Source organism: Megalobrama amblycephala, linkage group LG2 (assembly GCF_018812025.1).
Source record: "Megalobrama amblycephala isolate DHTTF-2021 linkage group LG2, ASM1881202v1, whole genome shotgun sequence".
Classification (NCBI taxonomy): domain Eukaryota; kingdom Metazoa; phylum Chordata; class Actinopteri; order Cypriniformes; family Xenocyprididae; genus Megalobrama; species Megalobrama amblycephala.
Window position 1 is genome coordinate 57,202,684 of NC_063045.1, and position 24,930 is coordinate 57,227,613.

General features: G+C 41.5%; 2 protein-coding genes across 4 annotated transcripts in view; both read left to right on the forward strand.

Moving 5' to 3' along the window:
• The window catches only part of LOC125262385 (seizure 6-like protein), a 63,213-nt gene extending 53,622 nt beyond the window's left edge, over positions 1-9,591 (forward strand). For all 3 annotated transcript variants that reach the window (XM_048181131.1, XM_048181130.1, XM_048181129.1), the window contains 9 exons: positions 265-403; positions 616-812; positions 2,840-3,034; positions 3,153-3,344; positions 3,429-3,623; positions 3,974-4,009; positions 6,417-6,531; positions 7,339-7,444; positions 8,857-9,591. In XM_048181131.1, the coding sequence (XP_048037088.1) occupies positions 265-403; positions 616-812; positions 2,840-3,034; positions 3,153-3,344; positions 3,429-3,623; positions 3,974-4,009; positions 6,417-6,531; positions 7,339-7,444; positions 8,857-8,886 (1,205 nt within the window). In that variant the 3' untranslated portion in view covers positions 8,887-9,591. The remainder of the gene's footprint in view (positions 1-264; positions 404-615; positions 813-2,839; positions 3,035-3,152; positions 3,345-3,428; positions 3,624-3,973; positions 4,010-6,416; positions 6,532-7,338; positions 7,445-8,856) is intronic.
• A 3,071-nt stretch (positions 9,592-12,662) lies between these two features.
• tpst2 (tyrosylprotein sulfotransferase 2) lies at positions 12,663-24,745 on the forward strand. Its single transcript, XM_048181142.1, has 6 exons — positions 12,663-12,955; positions 13,047-13,803; positions 20,642-20,959; positions 21,038-21,236; positions 22,343-22,393; positions 24,134-24,745. The coding sequence occupies exons 2-6, from the start codon at positions 13,307-13,309 to the stop codon at positions 24,170-24,172; spliced, it is 1,104 nt and encodes a 367-aa protein (XP_048037099.1). The 5' UTR covers positions 12,663-12,955; positions 13,047-13,306; the 3' UTR covers positions 24,173-24,745.
• Positions 24,746-24,930: the final 185 nt, after the last annotated feature.

Below are 24,930 nucleotides of genomic sequence, written 5' to 3' on the forward strand. Positions count from 1 at the left end.
CATCTCATCACATGCTCTCGTCACGTGATCAGTGAACTCTGATTCCTCACACTCTGTCATGACCATATCGCGACACAGCTTTTCACCTCGGCGAGAAATCTTGGCACATTTTAATCTTGTGACACCCCTAATATATTATCTATCTATCTATCTATATATATATATATATATATATATATATAAAAATTTGTCCCACTGAATCATGAGATAGACAACTATGTGACAGAGAAATCAATGTGACATGTGTCTGTCGACTCTCTGCAGCTCTCTGTGGCGGTGACCTGTCCGGCCCCAGCGGCGTTATTCTGTCCCCAAACTGGCCCGAATGGTACGGGGAAGGTGAAGATTGCAGCTGGAGGATTCACGCCGGAGAGGATAAACGTGTCCTGCTGGACGTGCAGCTGTAAGTCCATCTGGAACATTATGTTCTGAGTCTTCTGGTTTAGCTGCTCTGGTGGCTGATGCGTCAAGCTGCTGCTGAAATCCAATGAAACCCACAGACCTGCTGGATGTGATGACTCACCAAACCGCCTGAATGACTCGTTCATTTTCTCATTTCCTCCCACACCACTCACCTCTCGCCCACTGTCTCTCTCTCTCTCTCTCTCTCATTAGCTTGAATCTGAGCGACAGTGATATGCTAACCATTTTGGATGGAGATGAGGTCACAACGCGTATATTGGGCCAGTTTGTTGGGGGCACCAGCCCGTTTAAGATGTCCTCCTCGACCCCTGACCTCACCATTACCTTCCACTCAGACCCAGCCGGCCTGGTCTTTGGGAAGGGTGAGGGTTTTATCATCAACTACATGGGTAAGGACACTCGAGCTAACAGTTAAAAGGCATAAATTAGACTCAGTCTCATGCAATGGCAAGAAGACCGTTTCTTCTGGAGCTGAAGAGTTTTGTTTGTATAATATGTAAAATATCTTTGATATTATTAACCCTTATATACTCTAATATTATTTTCTAATTTTTTTTTTTTTTTAATATTTCTATTTAACTGTATTTATTTTTATTTTTAATAATTTTAGTACTTAAGCATATTTTATTTCAGTTAGTTGCAGAGTAAACATTTCTAATTCATTATATATAAATTATTTTTTATTTTTGTTTAATAAATATAATTATAATATAATATAATAAATATAATTATATTTATTAGATATAATTAGATACACAATATTTCCATTGAATGAATATAATATATATATATACACACACATATATATATATATATATATATAAAATATTTCATAAATAATTTATATATATATATATATATATATATATATATATATATATATATATATAAGAAGAAAAATGTATTTATAATAATTAATAAAATAATCAATAACACTGTATTATACATATTTTATATTTTACTGTGTTTTATTTCAGTTAGTTACCAACATTTCCCATTTAGTTTTTTTATGTAATATTTATATTAGCTTTTTAGTTTTAGGCTTTTAGTTTTAGTTTTAGGCCAGACTTTGTTGATAGCCAAATGTCTGGCTGAATGAAATTAGTCTGTCACAGAATTTCATTTCCCACCTCCCACTTTTAAAGACAAGCTTTATATGCAAACTTTCAGTCTGGCATGAGTCTCACAAACTCACAAAGAGTCTCAATGCAACTCTTTCTTTTCAAATTACTTCAACCGATCCATTATGTTCTCAAGTGGTCGGCATGCATTTCAATCAATGCTTTTTTTTTTTTTTTTTTTTTTCACAGGCGCAACTATTTTCAGCTTCTGAAATCTCCCATCATTCTCTCCTCCTCCTTCTCTCCTGGCTGCCCTCATTCATTCACATTTAGTTTTGTCTCTATCCTCTCCCATAGGATACACACGCACACACACACACATAGCACTTTTGCATGCAATCTCCAGTAATGGCTTGAACTAAAGAGACAGAGATACTCTTTTTATGTTCGTATAATGGTAGAGGATAAAGTTCCCAGGAGAATAAAGGTCACTGATGCCCTATGAATTCATAATGGCGGCTGATTTGCTCATAATCAAACTGCTCATGAACTGAATGCATGTGGAATCTAAAGAAAACCCCATTAGCACTGCGCTAACATCATACACGAACATCCAGCCATGCTAAGAATAATTGATCTGTTGAAAAACTGTTTTGAATGCCTTTAAATAAAACATTCATTTGCTCAGACCTTTTACATATATAATTCTTTTGCCAGCTACAAGATCTGAAATCTTATGAATAAAGAAGTAAAAATTGCCAGATCTCTGACCTAGCGGTTAGCGCACATGCTCCTACACACCAAGCTGACACGACACGTTCGTGTGGGCGAAGCAAGTTCAAGTTGACTTTTTGATTCCAAAAAGGCCAAAAATAATATAAAACTAGATTTTCCTAAAAATGAGTGAGTGGTGCTTGCCCATGCATAAGTCCCTCCGAGATGCTAGGGTGTTGTTGTGGGTGGTTGTTAGCAGTTAGTGCTTTGCTATGTGGTCACCAGAGTGTTCTGGGTGGTTACTTACTGGCCTGGGTCAATAAAACCCACCCTGATTTTATATTCTTTATTTAAATGCTATTCTGATCTCTATGACTCAGATCCCTCCTTTAATCAATGTAGATGGGACTTTTATCATCTGCTAGACAAAAAATCTTAAGTAATAACACACCTCTTACGGCTAATCTAATGTGTAGGTACTTCATTCCGCTGTGGAATAAAAAATAAAAAAGGCAATAGCGGCTTTTTAATGTAATTCCAAGTTTATATCTCACAATTCAGACTTTATTTCCCGCAACTGCAAGTTCATAACTTATGTGTGAGGAATAGAAGAGGCTAACCATTTTACCTCCGTTTTCCAGAGGTATCACGCAATGACTCGTGTCCAGATCTACCTGAGATCCAGAACGGCTGGAAGACCACGTCTCATGCAGCGCTGGTGCGCGGAGCCCGTATCACATATCAGTGCGACCCGGGGTACGACCTCGTGGGCAGTGAAACCCTGACCTGTCAGGTGGACCTAAGCTGGAACACCCAGCCTCCGTTCTGTGAGAAGAGTGAGTCCAGCATAGTTGGATGTCTTTGCTAACTGGAGTCTGAATAACTTTTACTTTCAGCAGATTCAAATGTCATCCTTCTAATTTTTGTCTCTTTTTCCTCCCTTCCCCTCAATAGTTATGTACTGCACAGACCCTGGACACGTGGAGCACTCCACACGCACTCTGTCTGATCCCAAACTCTTGGTTGGCACCACTATCCAGTATAGCTGCATTCCCGGATACATCCTGCAGGGCGGCGCAACACTCACTTGCTATGGTCGAGAACCCGGCACCCCTGTTTGGACGTCTCGCTTGCCACATTGCGTTTGTGAGTTCCCACTTATGTTTTATATTTAAATCTCTTTTTAATCCCTCAATTATTCCTGACTTTATTTCTTTCTCTGTATAATAGCGGAAGAGTCCGTGTCCTGTGAGAATCCTGGCCTTCCTGACAACGGCTACCAGATATTGTCTAAAAGGCTTTACCTACCTGGAGAGTCTCTAACCTTCATGTGCTACCAAGGCTATGAGCTCATTGGGGAGATGGCCATCAAGTGCATTCTGGGAAATCCCTCATTTTGGAGTGGTCCATTACCTCTTTGCAGAGGTAAGAAAAGATATTTACAGAGAATTAGCATGTATATAAGGGGTTTATTCCTTATACCAAGATGATTTTTTTCTTCTGTTATAAAAAAAAATGTACTTTTTTTTTTTTTTTTTTACATTTCAAAAAATAATGTTGATCCCAACAATTGCATTTTGTTTTTTGTTTATAACTACCCTAATGAAGCTGTATAAAAGATATTTAATGAATACTCTAAGAAAATATTTAAATATCTGTGATATGAATTCTACATAAAAACAAAATGCATTTTCATGACCATTGTTATTGTTTTATTATATTATATAATATATACAAAGCTGAAATGTATATGATTTTTTCCCTCATATTTACAGCCAATCATGAATGTTCTGGCAATCATGCATTAGAGGGTAAGTTTTATTGTTTAATGTACTAATGTAAGCAATGGTTTTAATTTTATAGATTGTATCTAAGTTAGAGCTGCACAATTAATCGTTAAAAATCGATTCAAACATCCATTATTTTTCTAATAATTCAACGGCCCGTCGTCAATTATTCCTTACTTGAATCACAGCTTAAATAGTGTTTTGACATCGACAACCCAAGTGCGTTTTACCTCAAACTTGCGTCTATTTGCTTCTCGGGTCGACATTAACACACTGACAAAATTATATTCAGAATTAAAAATATTTTTATACCACTTTTTAATGTGTGATTGTGTAAAGGTTTTCACGAGATACCAACCTTTCACGAACTTGCTTCCAACACTCGTTCTCATGGAGGCGCGGTGTGCACGGAGGGGAGGGGCTGTGCGTGCGCGAGTATGTGAGAGAGACGCGTGAGTGAGAGACGCAGGGAAATTAAATGCAGCTGAACGTTTGCTCTATGAAAGACCTTGACTTGCGGTGCGTTCCAAACGGGATATATCGCCCTCCGAAGGGCACTTCGGAGTGAAAACAATCATTGCCGCCATATTGAAGGGTCGTTCCAAACCGAAGTGCTCAAAACGGCCACTTCAAAGGGCCCTTCGGAATGAAGGATTTCGAAGGGTACAACTGATGGACACTTCGGGCCCCCATGATCCTTTAAACAGGGAAGTTGTTTGTCGTCACAGAATGGGTACAGGAGGCTCAGAGTTCGCTTTTAACTATAAATGTATGTATAGTATTTTTCTATACTACTGTAATATTTATACGAGTTAGATTTAGTACATTTATGGTCAAAACGACATTGTACTTCAACAAATATACTTTACAGCTCCCTTTAACAGTCCATACAAATGTTTAAAATACATAGACACAATACATATTATGGTGCGATAAACCAAAAATAACTAAATATATAAACTAACGTTAAACAAAGGGCGCAGCTTGCACAATCTACTCCTCCTTGATTGTCTCGTTAAGATGACGCAGAAGTGCGTTCCAAAAAAGGAGTATTTTTGACCCCTACACCCTTCATCCCTTCGAAGCTCTCACTCCAGAGGGTAAACCCTTTGAAGGGATTAGGGCATAGGGATGAGCCCTTCCGAATGGAACGCAGGGAAAGACGAAAACTAAGGACATTTAATCTATAATTTTATTTTATTTTAGTTAGTTTTGCCAAACACACATTACAGTTTTGGTTAGTTATCGTTTTTTTGTAATGCCTCGTTTTTATTTTTATTTCAGTTAACAACGATGTTTTTTCCCACCTAGTTTTCGTTTTTTCGTTCGTTTTCGTTAACGATTATAACCGTACTCACCTTTCCGACAACGTTAAGTCGTCTCACCCGACAACCGCGACAATCTCCTTCTAGTGCCGCTCATGCAGGCTCAGCTCAGGTGCCGGTCGCGTGCAACGCTGCAGCCACATAAACAGAGTTTGCCCTTCCCCTGCTGACTTTCACTTTCGGACGGGTGCTCGAATATGTAAGTGAATGAGGCTTTGCGATTTTTTTTTTTTTTTTTTTTTTTTTTTTTTTTTTTTTTTAAATCTAGGCCTGCGTGAAATTCTGCATCCATTGTACGATTTTTTTATTTATTTTTTTCCACCTCGGAAGGGCAACGTGAGTCGAGAAGGGCATATGGGCAGTTGCCCAGGCAACCTGAGCAACCCCCCTGTGCACGTCCCTGTTCAGATCTGCGTTGGTGTGCCGCTGACCCAGAAAGAGCAAATTTCATGTATAGATATGAAACAGCATCACAAACAATCTTTTCAACCACACAGTTTCGTTATTTCTGTGTTACAAATATTTGTATTATCACAGAAGAACTTGGATAAAAGTTTATAGCTTGGATATAAACACTGATGTCTACAGAAGTTATCAAAATAGAGCAAATCCTTTTGAAAGTAACTTGGTGCTTCAAATAAGGATTGTATCAATTACATCATTATGCCAGTAGGTGGCGACAAGTGACTTAAAAAATGTATGTCATTGAATAATTCATTCAAGAGATTTGTTCAAAAACGATTGATCCAGTAATGAAACAATTGAAATATTTCTGAGTCATTGAATCATTCATTCAAACCGATTTTTGTTTAAATAATTAATTCAAATAAAAAATGTATACATTTTATAAATAGACTACTACAGCAATGAACATTTTGTCAGAACCTCTAGTAAATTACATGTTATTTTTAGTTGTCTGTTCAGAGAAAAAAAAAATGTGATTCTCAATTTATCCAGAATCATGCAGCTCTAATCTAAGTTTTAACTCATTTATCCTCTTGTTACACTTATTATCAGAGAGATTTTATAAAGTTTCATGGTTGTTGTAGTGGGAAAAGCAGGCGAAAATGAATTATTAACGTATTTTATCTTTGTATCCTGTCTAGTGGCTGAAGCTGCGGCAGACTCTTCTTTTGATGGGGGAAGTATGGCTCTAGCAATATTTATCCTGGTGCTGCTAGTGTCTGTTTTACTGGGAGGAGCCTACATCTATGTCACAAGGTGAGCAATATACTGTGGAAAGTGTTAGTATTACTTATAGAGTGCATTAGCACCTGCCCCCTTTTTCAGCGGTGCTGGTTCCAGAAGTATTTTTTCATTCATTTTTCTCCCATTGGGATTTTAAAACAGTCTTTGTTAAAGAGTTATATAAGCCATGAACCAAGGCAATCAGCTACGAGGTGAATCACAGTACTACAAACTTTGATTTGAAGCAAAAAAGTTTTTGAAAATTGGACAAAAAGACAAATGGGAGTGGGCGAGCTAACAAGATCTTTTGGCGTGTTTTGCTTTTTTCGACTCTATGATTTGTGTAACTTTCTGTACAGCATCATGGGTAATGTAATTTTTCCACCAGGAATTCCACAGTTAAACACGATTATTTTAAAAAATAAGCTGGAATAATGCGGGCTGACTGTTTCAGCAAAAGCAAATACCATGGATTTACAACCTCGCAGCTCACAGTAGGGCTGTCTTTAAAGCTTTTAAGTTATAGTTCAAAATCAGTTTCCTTATGAGGAAAATGAATGGAGTTTTTACTTCCCGAATGTTGCACTCTATTGTACAACAGTAAACAGCTGCCATTGTTCATGAGCAGTTACACATGTTTTGTTGCTCATTTAATAGACTACTCAAAGCTGCTTGTACTAATAATGTTGTGGAAATGAGATTGGTTTCTTCATAAAGCATTTAATGGCTTGAAGTGAAATGATATGCGTGGGTGGGAGAACACTATGATTGTCCATTGCTGAAACGAGAGAACATATGCTGGGTTTGAACCCCTGTCAAACACTCTTCTGTGTTCCTCAGGTGCCGTTATCATTCAAACCTGAGGCTTCCTCTGATGTATCCGCATCCCTACAGCCAAATCACGGTGGAAACCGAGTTCGACAACCCCCTCTACGAGACTGGAGGGGTGAGAGTCTCCTAGAATACCTTAGAAACCGCATAACAAAGCCTAGCAACCATTCAAAACCTCTTATGAACCACATATCACCACCTTGGAACCCTCCAGAACACCCTAGATACCACCTAGCAATTCCTAGTAATAGGGCTGCACGATTAATCGCATGCTATTCTCACGCGCATTTCGTCAGTAAAGCCGGTTCCCTGATTACCGCTAAATCGCCATCACCTGCTTTCAAATGAAGCGGCATTTAATAGACAGAGCCGTAGGTCACTGAAAAGCCACGCAATATCGCGTTCATATCGCAGATGAATCGCCTGCGATAATGAACGCGATATTGCGTGGCTTGTCCGTGAACTACGGCTCCGTCTATTAAAAGGCGCTCCGTTTAAAAACAGGTGATGGCGATTTAGCGGTAATCAGGGAACCGGCTTTACTGACGAAATGCGCGTGAGAATAGCATGCGATTAATCGTGCAGCCCTACCTAGTAACGGTCATGCACCCCTTTTGAACTACATGGCACTAACTCCATAGCAACATATCACCACCTTGGCAACCTTCCACAACACCATAGAAACCACATAGAAACTTCCTAGCAACCATCCTGCACCCCTTGTGAACTACATGGCACTACCCTGGCAACCTCTCAGAGAACCCTAATCCTGGCAATCATCCAAAACATCTGAACAACCACCTAGCAAGTCCATAGCAACATAGCACCACCTTGGAAACCTCCCAGAACACCATAGAAACCACATAGAAACTTCCTAGCAACCATCCTGCACCCCTTGTGAACTACATGGCACTACCCTCGCAACCTCCCAGAGAACCCTAGTCCTGGAAATCATCCAAAACATCTAAACAACCACCTAGCAAGTCCATAGCAACATAGCACCACCTTGGAAACCTCCCAGGGGACCCTAGAAACTGCATAGAACAGCCCTAGCCATCCTCCCAAATGTTCAAGCAACCACTCAGAACCCCTTAGGAACCACATATCACCACCTTAGAAACCTTCCAGAACACTCTAGCAACTATCTAGCTGCTCCTTAACAAACACCCAGAACCCCCTTTTGAACTTCATAGCACTGTCCTGGCAACCTCCCAGAGTACTCTAGCATCTGCCTAGAAAAACCCTGGCAATCACCCCAAACAAAAAAACCCTAGCAACTTCCTAGCAACCATCTAAAACCACATAGCAGAACACCATAGCAGATACTGTACATAGAAAAGCTCTGGAAACCAAAAAACAGCCTAACCAATCATCCTGAACCACATAGCAAGGTCCAGGAAATCACCTAGTAGAACAACACCACCTGTGGATGCAATGAGTTTTTTGCATGCTCAAGCACTGCAAGATGCTCCATAATGCTAACATAAATGTAATTCTCACAGCATCTCTTGTGTTTATTTTCTGCAGGACACGAGAGAATATGAGGTGTCCATATGAAGAGGCCCACAGACACGTCCCGTATTGCTCCAGCTCTAAGAGGAAGTGATGTAAATAGATCCTGATAATTCCACTCTCCCCACCTCCCCAACCTCCAGAGGAAAGGGCGCTTATTAGCCAAGAGAGAGAGAAAGGGGCGTGAAGGGAAAGGGTCTGTGAAACAGGAAGTATCACTGCAGAGATCGTTCGGCCTGTGGTTGTACAACATGTGACTCAACACGGATGCACTCACAGCCGGAGGTTCTCATTCTGCCATTCACAAACGTGCGTGTGTTTGTGCGTGAGTGTGTGTGATGTGACAAGTGTGTGGAAAAAAACAAGTGATGGGTTTGCACAGTGTTCTTTTGCCTCAATACCGTGACTTATGGGACAGTCAAACCCTGACGTACGTGAAGCCCTTTGCTCCGATTTAAAGGCGTCGTGGTGGCGCCGTCCTGTGTCTGTCTGTCTGTGGCCCGTCCTGCCTGCTGTCATTTTTAAGTCTTTGTACTTAGAGCAATTTGTAGTGCAGGTTTTAAAGTAGTATTTTTCCCCCTGCAAGTGATGTCCTACTGCAGCAGAGACCAGATGATGTATTTATTTTGAAGTATATGTGAAATGTTCTCTGCTGTTTAATAAATACTTCATTTTGGAGATCAAGAAAAAAAAATGTAACTGATTTCTCTAAAGAAATGTGAAAAATAAATTCATTTAAATCTTTTCTAACCCTGATGTGTCCTGATTTTATTAAAGGCTTCTATTTTAAAAGAGATCTGACAGAAATAGGGCATTTATGCTCCACTGATTACAAATTTGTGACAAAATCCGCCTATTGGAAAGAAAATGTACAAATTAAATCTCTTTAATATGGAGACTTTTGCTAGAGTCTCATGCATTTCAGATGTTTCTCTTAAGAAAAGCCAAGTCTCAAACCCACTCATTACGGTCACAGAAGTTACATTTTTTAGGGAAAAAAGGTCCATTGTCTGTAGAGTGCATTAGCGCCCGCAGCCTTTTTCAGCGTCGCTGGTTCTGGAAGTATTTTTTCAATTCATTTTTTTCACACAGGGATTTAAAAATAGTCTTTGTTAAAGAGTTATAAGCCATGAACCAAGACAATCAGCTACGAGGTGAATCACAAGATTACAAACTTGGAAACAAAAAAGTTCTTGAAAATCTGACAAAAAGACAAAGATATAAGACTATGTACTAAATGGTTTTAAAGGATTAGTTCACTATCAGATGAAAATTAGCCCAAGCTTTACTCACCCTAAAGCCATCCTAGGTGTACATGAATTTCTTCTTTCTGATGAACATAATTGGAGAAATATTAATAAATATCCTGACGCATTCAAGCTTTATAATGGCAGTGAGTGGGACCAACAAGTATGAGCTGAAGAAAGTGTCTCCATCCACATCCATCCATCATAAACGTACACCACATGGCTCAGAGGGGTTAATAAAGGCCTTCTAAAACAAAGCGATGCATTTGTGTAATAAAAATATCCATATTCAACAAGTTATGAAGTGAAATATCTAGCTTCCGCCAGAACGTGTTCCGTATTCAAGATGCGAAGAAAGTGTAAACTGACGTCACGTCAGTTACGCTTTTCCCCTAAGTTGAATAGGGAAGACGTAGCATAAGCTTTGTGAACTGCAAGAATTTTACACTTTCTTCAAACACTGAATATGGAAGGCAGTCTGGCGGCATTCTCCATTCACTGGATTTTAGTGTTTGTAAATGCCGCGCTTAAAGACACTGCTGTCGGTCGCTTTGCTTATTTCCAGTGCGAATGCAACCAGGGACATGGCCCGGGGGAGAAATTAGTATTTGGGGAAATATCCTAGTGGCTAGTTCCTAGAACCATTTGGTGTGAAAGCCCCTTAAAGGGATAGTTCACCCAAAAATGAAAATTTGATGTTTATCTGCTTACCCCCAGTGCATCCAAGATGTAGGTGACTTTTTTTCTTCAGTAGTACACAAAAGATAATTTTTTAACTGCAACCGTTGCCGTCTGTCAGTCAAATAATGGGAGTGAATGGGAACTTGAACAATAAGAGTCAAAAAAACATGCACAGACAAATCCAAATTAATCCCTGCGGCTTGTGACGACACATTGATGTCCTAAGACACGAAACGATCGGTTTGTGTGAGAAACCAAACAGTATTTATATCATTTTTACCTCTAAAACACCACTATATCTAACTGCGTTCAGGGTTCGTTTAGTGAGGTCTGATTGAAGTATAAGCGCGAGACATCACTGCCGTTGAGCGTCAGAGCGTGATCAGACCCCACTAACATAGGACATAGTGGTGTTTTAGAGGTAAAAATGATATAAATACTGTTCGGTTTCTCGCACAAACCGATCGTTTCGTGTCTTAGGACATCAATGTGTTGTCACGAGCCGGATTTGTCTGTGCATGTTTTTTCGACTCTTATTGTTCTTGTTCCCATTCACTCCCATTATTTGACTGACAGACGGCAACGGTTGGAGTTAAAAATCTTCATTTGTGTTCTACTGAAGAAACAAAGTCACCTACATCTTGGATGCACTGGGGGTAAGCAGATAAACATCAAATTTTCATTTTTGGGTGAACTATCCCTTTAAGTAACATGTCTGCCACTTTTATTCAGACCAACTGAGAAAAAAAAAGCATTACAATAAATTGCGCTGCCAATGGTGATTAAATTTAATGATCACTTAGCTCGGATCATGTCAAACCATGCAAATTATTATTGTTATACTTTGTTCTCAAATTATTAATGCTAACAACATCAGCATTGCATGTGTATTTAGTGTGTATTAGTGTTACCTGTAGATTTCAATTTCTGTAGCCACTCCGCAGTCTGAAGTTATTTGCTTTTGACCATGGGTGAATCTCCAGATGACTGTCATTTGGACCTTTCTGGATTACAATTCACCACCAAAATGATAAGTTTAATTATTGCAGCAGCTGTAAGAAAAGGCTATAAATGATCCGCCTCGCATGATATAGTCTACTAGCTGAGATTCCTTAATGTAACAGTCGTGACGTAATGATGCAAAGACAAACAGCAGCATGCTCGAATTTCCCGCGGAAACCCATCAGTACCAATTTTATTATAAAAATAAATCAGGCTAAGGTAAGGAGATAGTTTTGAACACTGCCTGGTTATGTACTTGCTCAAAAATTGATTTTGGATCATTTTTAACCGAAAATATTTACAGACTGCAGCTTTAAACATAATTATTTAAAGAAATCGAAGAAGTGAAATTAATACGATTAACAACCTCATAGCTCACAGTAGTTCTGTCTTTAAAGGTTTATATAAGTTATAATTCAAAATCAATTTTCTAATGCAGAAAATGAATGAGTTTTTACTTCTGGAACCCAGCTTTTGCACTGCATTGTCAATAGTGTTATGATCTATGAATCACAGCAGTCAGAAAAATCATACTAAGCAGCTTTCTGCATGTTGGCTTACATGGCGAATTTGTGACCAACTTGAACCCGTTGTGAAACTTGAGTAGGGGAAATCTTTTCGAATACTTCTACATTCAAATTTATAGCTCAAAACTACATTCATATTTATATTCAATACATATATATATTATATTTATAGCTCTTTTTAACTGTCAGTATTTGTGTCTTTGCTGAGGAATCTTCTGAGATATTTAAGTTATAAACAAACTATTAAAAAGCAATCTGCAAGCAATAACATTTTATGACTATGTCAGCACAGGAAACATCCAGCCAGTCAAAGTTTCACACCTTTTCTGGTTTCTCAGTACACCCATTTCCTTTAAATGTTTTTATAATCTTTTGAAAGTGTTAAGTGGTTGCATTACTTTCACATTTGAACGTGTTATAGCCTACATCTTTAAGCAAACAATCATTCAGCAAAGATTTAGCACGTTTGATGCTCAGAGACACAGGAAAAGAGAAAAATGTTGCAGGTTTTTCGTAGTAATCTTGTGGCTCTCAGGAAAGATCTCAACTGATAAGTCTGTTTTTAAACTGCGTTCACTTCCTCTTCGTGCCTTCTGGCTATTTGACTACACTGCAGAGCATTGGGTTCACGCAATGTTCATTGTTTGTCTTGTGAAGGTGAGTTAATCATCTCCTTAATGTGTTGTGCGTACTGTGTTGGATTCCTCTCATTTCATGTCACTTTATCGGTGCATTATCTTTTTTTCAGCTCTACTGTACCTGCAGCCCATATTTCCTGTGCATGCCATGCATGTGGCATAAACCACCTTCTTTTTAATACGCAAAAAATCTTATTTTTAAAGAATGTGTTTGTTTGATTCATAGATAGGATCTGATTAATCAAAAGGGCACTCTAGTTCCTGTAATCTTGCAGTTAACAACTACATATTTGCAGAAGTAGCCAACAGAGGAAGTGAAGTCAATTCGGTGTTTAAACTTAACATTTTCCTCTGGCAATGCCTCAGAGTGATGCGGTTCTCAGTCAAACGGACAGTTGTACTCCTGCTAACCGTGTTCGGAACGTGTACTCTTACTAGGACTCTATTTCGAGTGCTGGCATGCTATGGAGAGGTTCCCAAAGCTCACGTGGTGTCTATACTGGTTCGAAACTGGAACCAGACACAATATCGGTATAATCACAAAACCCCAATGGTGTTCGTGGGTGGGGTTCCACGATCAGGGACCACCTTGATGCGTGTCATGCTAGACGCCCACCCTGACATTCGCTGCGGGGAAGAGACGCGGGTGATCCCCAGGATTCTGTCCCTGCGGCAGAGCTGGGGAAGGCAGTCTGAAGAACGCTGGGCTCTGGAGGAAGATGGGATCAGTCAAGAGATGCTGGACGCTGCAACCACCTCGTTCATACTGGAGGTCATCGCACGTCACGGAGAACCTGCACGAGTGTTGTGCAATAAAGACCCCTTTACACTGAAGAGCTCACTTTATCTGTCACACATTTTTCCCAAGTAAGATATCTCTACTTTTATTTAGCAGTGATGCATTCAATTGAAAGCGACAATAAAAACTTTCACTTTATAACTTTTTAATTTTAAATAAATGCTATTCTTTTGAACTTTCTGTTCATCAAAGAATCCACAAAAAATATTATGGTAGGCAGCACAATGACTTTCAAGACTTAAAATAATAAATGTTTCTTGAGAACTATATCAGCATATTTCTGTTTCTGATATCTGAAGGATCATGTGACACTGAAGACTGAGGTAATGATGCTGAAAATTCAGCTTTGCATCACAGGAATATATGTGACCTTGGACCACAAAACCAGTCATAAGGGTCAATTTTTTTTAGATTTATATATCAGCTAAAAGCTGAATAGATGAGCTTTATGGATAGGACAATATTGCTTTATGGATAGGACAATATTTGGCCGAGATACAACTATTTGAAAATCTGGAATCTGAGAGCGCAAAAAAATCTAAATATCGAGAAAATCGCCTTTAAAGTTGTCCAGATGAAGTCCTTAGCAATGCATATCCACTCACAAAAATACTTTTTTTATATATTTACGGTAGGAAATTTACAAAATATCTTCATGGAACATGATCTTTACTTAATATCCTAATGATAATTTTGACCCATTCAATGTAGTGTTGACTATTGCTAAAAATATACCTGTGCAATTTAGGACTGGTTTCATGGTCCAGGGTCACATATTAGGATAAGATGGGGAAAGATGCCCCCTTAAGAACAATGTGCATTTACTTTTAAATTGTAACATATTTAGATATAAGTTTACTATGTGCAGGATGATGATGAATCAGCCAATGTGTTTTTATAGGAAATAAATAGAAACATTTGATAATTTAGTTGTTATTGAACAAAATTTAAATTATTCAAAGAGACAATCTTACCTCACTAATGGGATAAGTTGACCCCCTACCTTGGGGAAGAAGCCCCCCTAGCTAAACTTTTTCAGAATGTATAAATGACTTTTGATGTAATTCTTATTAATATTTTTAAAATATATTTTTAAAGTGTCATTAATGTAAAATACTAAATCAACTATTGTATTTAAAATACAAACCCGATTCCAAAAAAGTTGGGACACTGTACAAATTGTGAATAAAAAAAGAATGCAATAATTTACAAATCTCATAAACGTATATTTTATTCACAATAGAATATAGATAACATATCAAATGTTGAAAGTGAGACATTTTGAAATGTCATGCCAAATATTGGCTCATTTTGGATTTCATGAGAGCTACACATTCCAAAAAAGTTGGGACAGGTAGCAATAAGAGGCCGGAAAAGTTAAATGTCCTTGCATTTTCCAACATGACAATGCCAGACCACATACTGCATCAATTACAGCATCATGGCTGCGTAGATGAAGGATCCGGGTACTGAAATGGCCAGCCTGCAGTCCAGATCTTTCACCCATAGAAAACATTTGGCGCATCATAAAGAGGAAGATGCGACAAAGAAGACCTAAGACAGTTGAGCAACTAGAAGCCTGTATTAGACAAGAATGGGACAACATTACTATTCCTAAACTTGACCAACTTGTCTCCTCAGTCCCCAGACGTTTGCAGACTGTTATAAAAAGAAGAGGGGATGCCACACAGTGGTAAACATGTCCTTGTCCCAACTTTTTTGAGATGTGTTGATGCCATGAAATTTAAAAATAACTTATTTTTCCCTTAAAATGATACATTTTCTCAGTTTAAACATTTGATATGTCATCTATGTTGTATTCTGAATAAAATATTGAAATTTGAAACTTCCACATCATTGCATTCTATTTTTATTCACAATTTGTACAGTGTCCCAACGTTTTTGGAATCAGGTTTGTAGAATTCTGACAATTTAGATGAATAATTTAATAACCGATGACAGACAAAGCAGAATCCAAGTAAAAGTGATTTTACAAAGGTAAAATTGTTCTGTGACTTATATAGGCATATGAATATTTACATATTTAATTGCACATTATTTTATTGAAGAAATGCCATAATAGCAGTACTATGAATGAAAATGTAATGATTTCACTCAGCTAACCCACAGGTTGTAATGAAAGCAAAGATGTCTGAAATGTACATCTAATTCATGGAAATACTGAATAACAGCCCCATTAATTACAATAATTATTAAATTTAAAAATAGTAACACAACTTTCACTCAAATCATCCTTGTTCACATTACAAAACTGATGTAACTACATGAACGTAATTTAACTGAGTTGTTTCTACTAAAATGAGTATTGTCAGCTTTACTTAAGTGTTTGTTCAGTCAACTTAACATCGCTGAGTGAAACACACTAATTAATAACATAACTAACAGGGCAGTGGATCCGTAGTTCCCAGCATGCTTTGCAAAGGACTGCGTTAGGAGAGTAAATCTAGGGATTAAAGTGTTATATTGTGTGTTTTTCAGTAAAGGGAAAGATGTTGTTTATGTTAGTGTTTAATGTTCGGTTATGTTGAACATTATGAGAAGTTTCTGCAATGTTTCTGAATTTTGTGGTTACCATTATGCAGAAGAGTGGCGCCTGTTTAGGCTGTGCGCACTCATATATGCATGTTTATTGGGTGGAATTCCTGCTCTCAATTAAATTGAGTTTGTTCCAGGAGGTATTTTATTGAGTTAATTTAATAAGGTAAATTAAGTCAATAAATGTATTCACCTTATGTAATACACTTTTATAAATCTAACATAACACTATTAAATAGTCTACACATTTAAATATTTTGTAACAGTGACAAATTGAAATAATTTGTATTTACTCATTGTTACGGTTGCTGGTGTAGAGATGAGGCAGATACGGATTTCCACAATACATTCAATACTTTAATATAAACGAAGGCAGAGAACACCATACAAAACACTAACACAAACAGAGAACGGACCAGGAGTGCAGGGAGTGAGTGCATTATATAGGAGTGCTAACAATAGAGTCCAGGTGCAGGTGATGTGTGATGATGAGGAGCTGACGAGGGAAGTGAGTGCAGGTGTGGAGAACAGGAGGATCTTGGGAAATGGAGTCCAGGGAGACAAGGGATCTATAACAGTACTCCCCCCTCCCGGTAGGCGCGACCTCGCGCCGTAGATGGAGACACCGGGAGGGGGGGCGGGCGCCCTGGAGACCTCATGCAGGTGCAGGGAGAGGAGCGGACAGGAACGGAGGTCTCCAGGGCGGATCCATGAACCATGGCGGGTCTGGAGCCGCGGGCAGCCATGGCGGGTCTGGAGCCGCGGGCTGCCATGGAGGGTCAGGTGCAGCGGGCTGCCATGGAGGGTCAGGTGCAGCGGGCTGCCATGGAGGGTCAGGTGCAGCGGGCTGCCATGGAGGGTCAGGTGCAGCGGGCTGCCATGGAGGGTCAGGTGCAGCGGGCTGCCATGGAGGGTCAGGTGCAGCGGGCTGCCATGGCGGAGGCCCACCCACATGTGTGGCGCCCACATGTCCCCCACCCACGGGTACTTGGCCCCCCCCCAAAAAATACTTGGAGAGGTTTATGATCATATTGAGGAGTCTAAGGAATAAAGTCAATATGTGGGTGGAGGAGCATGGAGCTGGGGCGGCGGCGGCTGGAGCTGAGGGCTCGGCGGCGGCGGCTGGAGCTGAGGGCTCGGCGGCGGCGGCTGGAGCTGAGGGCTCGGCGGCGGCGGCTGGAGCTGAGGGCTCGGCGGCGGCGGCTGGAGCTGAGGGCTCGGCGGCGGCGGCTGGAGCTGAGGGCTCGGCGGCGGCGGCTGGAGCTGAGGGCTCGGCGGCGGCGGCTGGAGCTGAGGGCTCGGCGGCGGCGGCTGGAGCTGAGGGCTCGGCGGCGGCGGCTGGAGCTGAGGGCTCGGCGGCGGCGGCTGGAGCTGAGGGCTCGGCGGCGGCGGCTGGAGCTGAGGGCTCGGCGGCGGCGGCTGGAGCTGAGGGCTCGGCGGCGGCGGCTGGAGCTGAGGGCTCGGCGGCGGCGGCTGGAGCTGAGGGCTCGGCGGCGGCGGCTGGAGCTGAGGGCTCGGCGGCGGCGGCTGGAGCTGAGGGCTCGGCGGCGGCGGCTGGAGCTGAGGGCTCGGCGGCGGCGGCTGGAGCTGAGGGCTCGGCGGCGGCGGCTGGAGCTGAGGGCTCGGCGGCGGCGGCTGGAGCTGAGGGCTCGGCGGCGGCGGCTGGAGCTGAGGGCTCGGCGGCGGCGGCTGGAGCTGAGGGCTCGGCGGCGGCGGCTGGAGCTGAGGGCTCGGCGGCGGCGGCTGGAGCTGAGGGCTCGGCGGCGGCGGCTGGAGCTGAGGGCTCGGCGGCGGCGGCTGGAGCTGAGGGCTCGGCGGCGGCGGCTGGAGCTGAGGGCTCGGCGGCGGCGGCTGGAGCTGAGGGCTCGGCGGCGGCGGCTGGAGCTGAGGGCTCGGCGGCGGCGGCTGGAGCTGAGGGCTCGGCGGCGGCGGCTGGAGCTGAGGGCTCGGCGGCGGCGGCTGGAGCTGAGGGCTCGGCGGCGGCGGCTGGAGCTGAGGGCTCGGCGGCGGCGGCTGGAGCTGAGGGCTCGGCGGCGGCGGCTGGAGCTGAGGGCTCGGCGGCGGCGGCTGGAGCTGAGGGCTCGGCGGCGGCGGCTGGAGCTGAGGGCTCGGCGGCGGCGGCTGGAGCTGAGGGCTCGGCGGCGGCGGCTGGAGCTGAGGGCTCGGCGGCGGCGGCTGGAGCTGAGGGCTCGGCGGCGGCGGCTGGAGCTGAGGGCTCGGCGGCGGCTGGAGCTGAGGGCTCGGCGGCGGCGGCTGGAGCTGAGGGCTCGGCGGCGGCGGCTGGAGCTGAGGCTCGGAGAGGGTTGGAGCGGCAGGCTCGGAGAGGGTTGGAGCGGCAGGCTCGGAGAGGGTTGGAGCGGCAGGCTCGGAGAGGGTTGGAGCGGCATGCTCGGCGGAGACTGGGGCGGCTTGGCTCGGCGGAGACTGGAGAGCTTGGCTCGGCGGAGACTGGAGAGCTTGGCTCGGCGGAGACTGGAGAGCTTGGCTCTGTCCAAAAGTCTATAAGCCAGGCCACCTCACTAGGTGGCTCGCACAGGGTTGGAGCAGGCTCTGGAGATACTGGAGCGGGCTCTGGAGATACTGGAGCGGGCTCTGGAGACACTGGAGCGGGCTCTGGAGACACTGGAGCGGGCTCTGGAGACACTGGAGCGGGCTCTGGAGATACTGGCCCGCAGGAGACTGGAGAGACTGGCTCGCAGGAGACTGGAGAGACTGGCTCGCAGGAGACTGGAGAGACTGGCTCGCAGGAGACTGGAGAGACTGGCTCGCAGGAGACTGGAGAGACTGGCTCGCAGGAGACTGGAGAGACTGGCTCGCAGGAGACTGGAGAGACTGGCTCGCAGGAGACTGGAGAGACTGGCTCGCAGGAGACTGGAGAGACTGGCTCGCAGGAGACTGGAGAGACTGGCTCGCAGGAGACTGGAGAGACTGGCTCGCAGGAGACTGGAGAGCGCTCGCCCTTCTTCCTCTTCCTCCTCTTAGGTTTACCGGACCCAGCGGAGATTTGTGGGCCCAGCAGGACACAGGGGGAACCTTCGCTGGAGGGGTATGCGGAGGAGGACGGAGGCTGACTGACTGGCCCGGCCAACCGTGTTTCTGGATGGACTGGACGACAACACTTATCCTGAACCCTATCCACGTAGAAATTGGAGCCATTTAACCACAAAATTAAATTGATAGTTTCGCTTAAGGAGAAACAAAAAACAGGTTCATCAAAACGGATAGTGTCGTCATCCAATCCATCCAAAAACAGGGAGATCAACCATGCATCAGGCCAGTCAGACAAGAAAGCAAGCTCAACGAACTCCTCCACATACCTCTCCAGCGAACGACCCACCTGTAGGAGCCCGATGAGGCGATCGCCGGTTGTCAGAAGAGTGAGAGGCGTTGGAGGAGCAGGAGCCAGGGAGCTGGTGGAAGTCTCCATTTTTTTTCTGTGGAAAATCCGGTCGTTTAAGGTCCGTTCTTCTGTTACGGTTGCTGGTGTAGAGATGAGGCAGATACGGATTTCCACAATACATTCAATACTTTAATATAAACGAAGGCAGAGAACACCATACAAAACACTAACACAAACAGAGAACGGACCAGGAGTGCAGGGAGTGAGTGCATTATATAGGAGTGCTAACAATAGAGTCCAGGTGCAGGTGATGTGTGATGATGAGGAGCTGACGAGGGAAGTGAGTGCAGGTGTGGAGAACAGGAGGATCTTGGGAAATGGAGTCCAGGGAGACAAGGGATCTATAACACTCATAGGAATTTTGTCAGCTGTACTTGAATTTTCTTTATACGACTAAATTGTTATTTGTACAAATAACAAACTTGACACTGCTTTTAAATCCAACAATTAATTTTTTGAGTGAACATGCCAATTCTTGTGATGTGGGTCATCTTACCCCAAGGGTCTAATTTTTTTCTTTTTACTTCAAATAAAAACTATAACTTTTACTCCACAAATATAAACACATTAATGTGTCCACAAATCCCTCATTAACAAATAGACACAAATAACTTTGATATTCAACATAATACAATGTCATATCACTATTTTCCAGAGACACAAAAACAGTTTTGACCGACTAAATCTCACAAATGTTGATATTCAGATGAAATGACAAAATTTAAAATAGCGTAGCCATTCATCAAAAATGCTGAGATGAGATTTAAATTATGGTCAGAAGAAAGAATTAAGGTGTGTGTGTGTGGTTATCTTACCCCGGCCTACCCTACATTTTAAAATATATTCAAATAGAAAAATGTCTAAAATAATTGCTTTGCTTTTTGTTGTTGTGCAAATGCCAGAAAAAATGACATTTTACTCATTCCACCTGTCATCATCTGTCCTTCCAGCTCGAAATTCCTGCTAATGCTCAGAGACGGCCGGGCGTCTGTGCACTCGATGATCTCCAGACGAGTGACTATCGGTGGCTTCAACCTGTCCAGCTACAGGGACTGTCTGACTAAATGGAGCAATGCAATCGAAGTGATGGTCTCCCAGTGTATGGCAGTAGGCCAGAGGCGGTGTATGACAGTCCGCTATGAGGATCTGGTGCTGAAGCCTCGAGCAACCATGCAGCATGTGCTGCGTTTTCTGAATTCACCGTGGCATGAAGGGGTGCTTCACCATGAGGAGGCCATCGGCCAGCCAGGAGGGGTATCACTGTCTAGGTAGGGCGAAAATTCCATTTCATGTTTTAGGCATTTTACTGTTTCTTGTCAATACTCACTTTTCGCTATGTTTTTAAGAACCGAACGCTCCACGGATCAGGTGATCAAGCCAGTTAACCTGGAAGCTCTCACAAGATGGGTCGGACACATCCCAGCAGACGTCCAGGAGGACATGGATAGCATCGCTCCAATGCTCCGTAGGCTGGGATACAACCCCAACGCCAATCCCCCAGACTATGGTCAACCAGATCCGGAAGTGATCAACAATACTCAAAGGGTGTGTTTGAACAAATAATATGACCTAACAGGATATGTGATCAGAGTTGCTACACTCGTAAAATATAAAGGTTCTTCATTGGAATCTGGTTCCATGAAGCACCTTTAAAGGGATAGTTCACCCAAAAATGAATATTGTGTCATTAATTACTCACCCTCATGTCGTTCCAAACCGTTCGTGTCGTTTATGTTGACACGTCGTTCATGACGTTCATATTCAGAACACAAATGAAGATCTTTTGGATTAAATCTTAAAGATTTCAGTTCCTCTATTGACAGCCTATGCAACTGAAACTTTGATGCTTCAAAAAGCTCATAAAGAGATCGTTAAACTAATCCATATGAATTGAGCTGTTTAGTCCAAATTTTCTGAAGAGACTCGATCGCTTTATATGGTGAACAGATTGAATTTAGGCTTATATGCACATATAAACATTGATCTACATCAGTTGTGGTAAACCAACGGAAGCTCAAGCAGGTTTGCTTGATGCGTGCAAGAACCAGTGAGGTTCATTCTCATGTTACACAGAACGTTTGTGCTTCGGGCAAAGGGGTTGTTCTCATCAAGCAGGTTTGGCTGAGCTTCTGTTTATGTTCACTGATCAATGTTTATATGTGAATAAAAGCCTTAATTCAATCTGTTCATCATATAAAGTGATCGAGTCAGGGAAAATTTGGACTAAACCACTCAATTCATATGGATTAGTTTTACGATCTCCTTATGAACTTTTTAAAGCATCAAAGTTTCAATTGCATAGCTGTCAATGGAGCTCCATTTTTATCCCTAGGGACAAAACTCTTTTAGATCAGAAATATCTTCATTTCTGTTCTGAAGATAAACGAAGGTCTTACGAGTTTGGAACAACATGAGGGTGAGTAATTATTGACAGAATTTTCTTTTTTGGTTGAACTATCCCTTTAACATCCATGGCACAAAACTTTTCAAAAGGTTATTTTTTAAAATGTCCTTTACATTAAGAAAAAATCTTTTTTCTATGGCATCATTGCAAAAAACAAACAAAAAACCATTGGAACCTTTATTTCTAAGAGTGTAGTTATTTGTAAATGTAATAAAGTCCTTTCCAATTTTTCCATGTTTTTTCTTAGGTATTGAGAGGAGATTTTAAAACTCCTACAAACCTGAAAAGATGGGCACAAGTGAGTGCATGCTTTTGATTGTTTAACATACTTTGACCCCAAAAACTATTTTAGAAACACTTAACCCTCTGGTCCTCTTCGGTCAAAAATGACTGAAAAATTAACATTTTGAAAGTTTAACATTTTTTGCTTCATCGGAATGGGATGACACTTGTTGACTTTTGTCACGTTAGCTATGTGAACACACATGATTCGGATATGTTAAAGGGTCGGGAAAAAAATAGTCACACTTGGCTCCTGCGAGGTCAAAAATGACTGACATTGGAAATTAATGGGAAATACGAAAAAAATACGAAATCTCAGAGAATCTTTTGTTAGTACAAACTACAATTCAGCCACTGTGCAGAAAAAAAGTGCACAGCAATGAGGAGGTGACAAGATGTGCAAAATAGACACATCCCCCATCACACACACACACATATATATGAACTAGCGTGACTATAACAGAGCAAGTTTTTGCAAATGTGTGAAATAAAAACAATACTTCAGCCACAAAGCAGTAAAAAAATGAACAGCAAGGAAGAGGTTAGACAAGAGTACAAAACAGACACACACTCACAGTACACTATTATACACACAAATGAACTAGTGTAACAATATGGTAAAATTGAGTCAAAGACTCAAATAAGAGATTGAAATCAAATCATACCCAGATTTATTAAGCTGTGATAACACATACCTGTTCATTTTTATCGAATTTTGATGTTGTAAGAAAATGTCCTCCTCTGTGTTCAGGTTTAACTGTAGTAAAATTAATGCAAAAACTGACACTTCAAATCATTTTAAACAAAAAAATCTAAACCTTGACAAAAAGTAGTCTTTGAGAATGTCTAAGTATAAATACAAATCCACAACATATTAAAATTAGTATTTAATTATGTCTAAAAAACACTAGAGAATTTATAAGCCACTTTATATAGAACTAATCTAGTGGTCACCATGGCATACACAAGTTTTTCTTTTTTTACTCCCATCAGATGGCACTAATCTACCTTCAAAAAAATGGATTTTAAATGCCTTGGGACATGGAATACTGCTGTAATTCAAAAATCATTTAAATATATAAAATAAAAAAAAAGTGTATTATTTTCAATGTGGAAAAATAGCTAATAAAAATTGTATAAATATTGCATAGTATCATAAAATACCCTCAAAATTTTAAATAATAACCAAAAAGTATTATTGTACAAAAATTGTAAGGCTTTGGTCACTTTTGACCACGAAGGAGCCAAGTGTGACCCCTAAATGAAGAGGACCAGAGGGTTACATGTCTGAATGTCATTGAGTTAGATGACAAACATCCAAGCAAGTGTCATTTATTTGAAAGAGAGAGAGAGTAAGCACACATTTCAGGCTAAACAGGTTTGGCCTAAATATGTAGGCCAAACCAACATATGTTTGTTAGGTTTGACATGATGGAAAAACCACTTCTGGTTGTGGTTAGCAGAACATAGTTAAGGTGAACTAGATGTGTGGTTACGCTACTAGGTTAAGATGGTTTCAGCTGATTTAAAGTCATTGCAAAAAAAGCAGAGGTTAGTTGTAGAACATTTCTACCATCTCTTATAGATGCAACTTGCTTTGGTGTTTTGTTATCTAAAGCAGTTATATTAGGCCTATATTCCCCTCAATACTTCCTGTGGGCATTGTAAAAGTATATATTATGATTATATGCTGCTGTATGTCTTTAGTTGTTTTGCATAAGCCATACTCATTTTGAAAACATTTCTTGTTTGACAGGTATCTCCAAAGATAAATTCTAAAGGAGGAAGAAACTGAACAGAGTTCTGCATTGATTGCAATGTATTCTTATGTTCAGCTTTGGATAACTTGGATACCATTTTGTTTCAAACACCTTGAAGGCATTTCAGAAGATGAAGAGCAACATGAGGAGGAATGCATTATTGTGCAATAGCTGTGGTTATATTCCTGTGTCACCTTTTACATCTGCAGAATTCATTAAGATAATCAAGTGATTAAATCTTTATATGCACCACAGTGTTGAAATTCAATATACTGATGTTAACGAAACAAGTCTCAAGAAGAACATTAAACACTGGACAGATATCTATATTTACTTCCTGGTGTTCTCAGAAGAGTATAAATCGATGGAAGCTAACCATCATTCAATTAAACTGAATTTCCTGAACATTGTAATTCTTGTTTTGGGAAAAGAGAAAAGCGTGACGTTGCGCTTGGTGACGCACTGAATGTATGCTGTTGCTATGTGCCAGCCTGCATTTTCCTGACCTAGTTAAATTAAATGGAGCCATTCTTCTTTCCCTAGTGCCAAAACACACTCAGTGTTTCTAAAGTGAATTATTTCAATAAAATATATTTTATAGAAATCGAGCAATGTGTTATTTATTTTGAAGCCTGTATGTGTCATTATCAAAACATTTGATCACAGCCAACCGTGTGCAGTACATCATATCCCTCCGCCGGTCCCCCAACCCCCCCACAAGCACAGCAAATAAACAGATGTATCTGTTTTACGTCCACAAACCTAATGTATAAAATGCATATTGGTATATGTT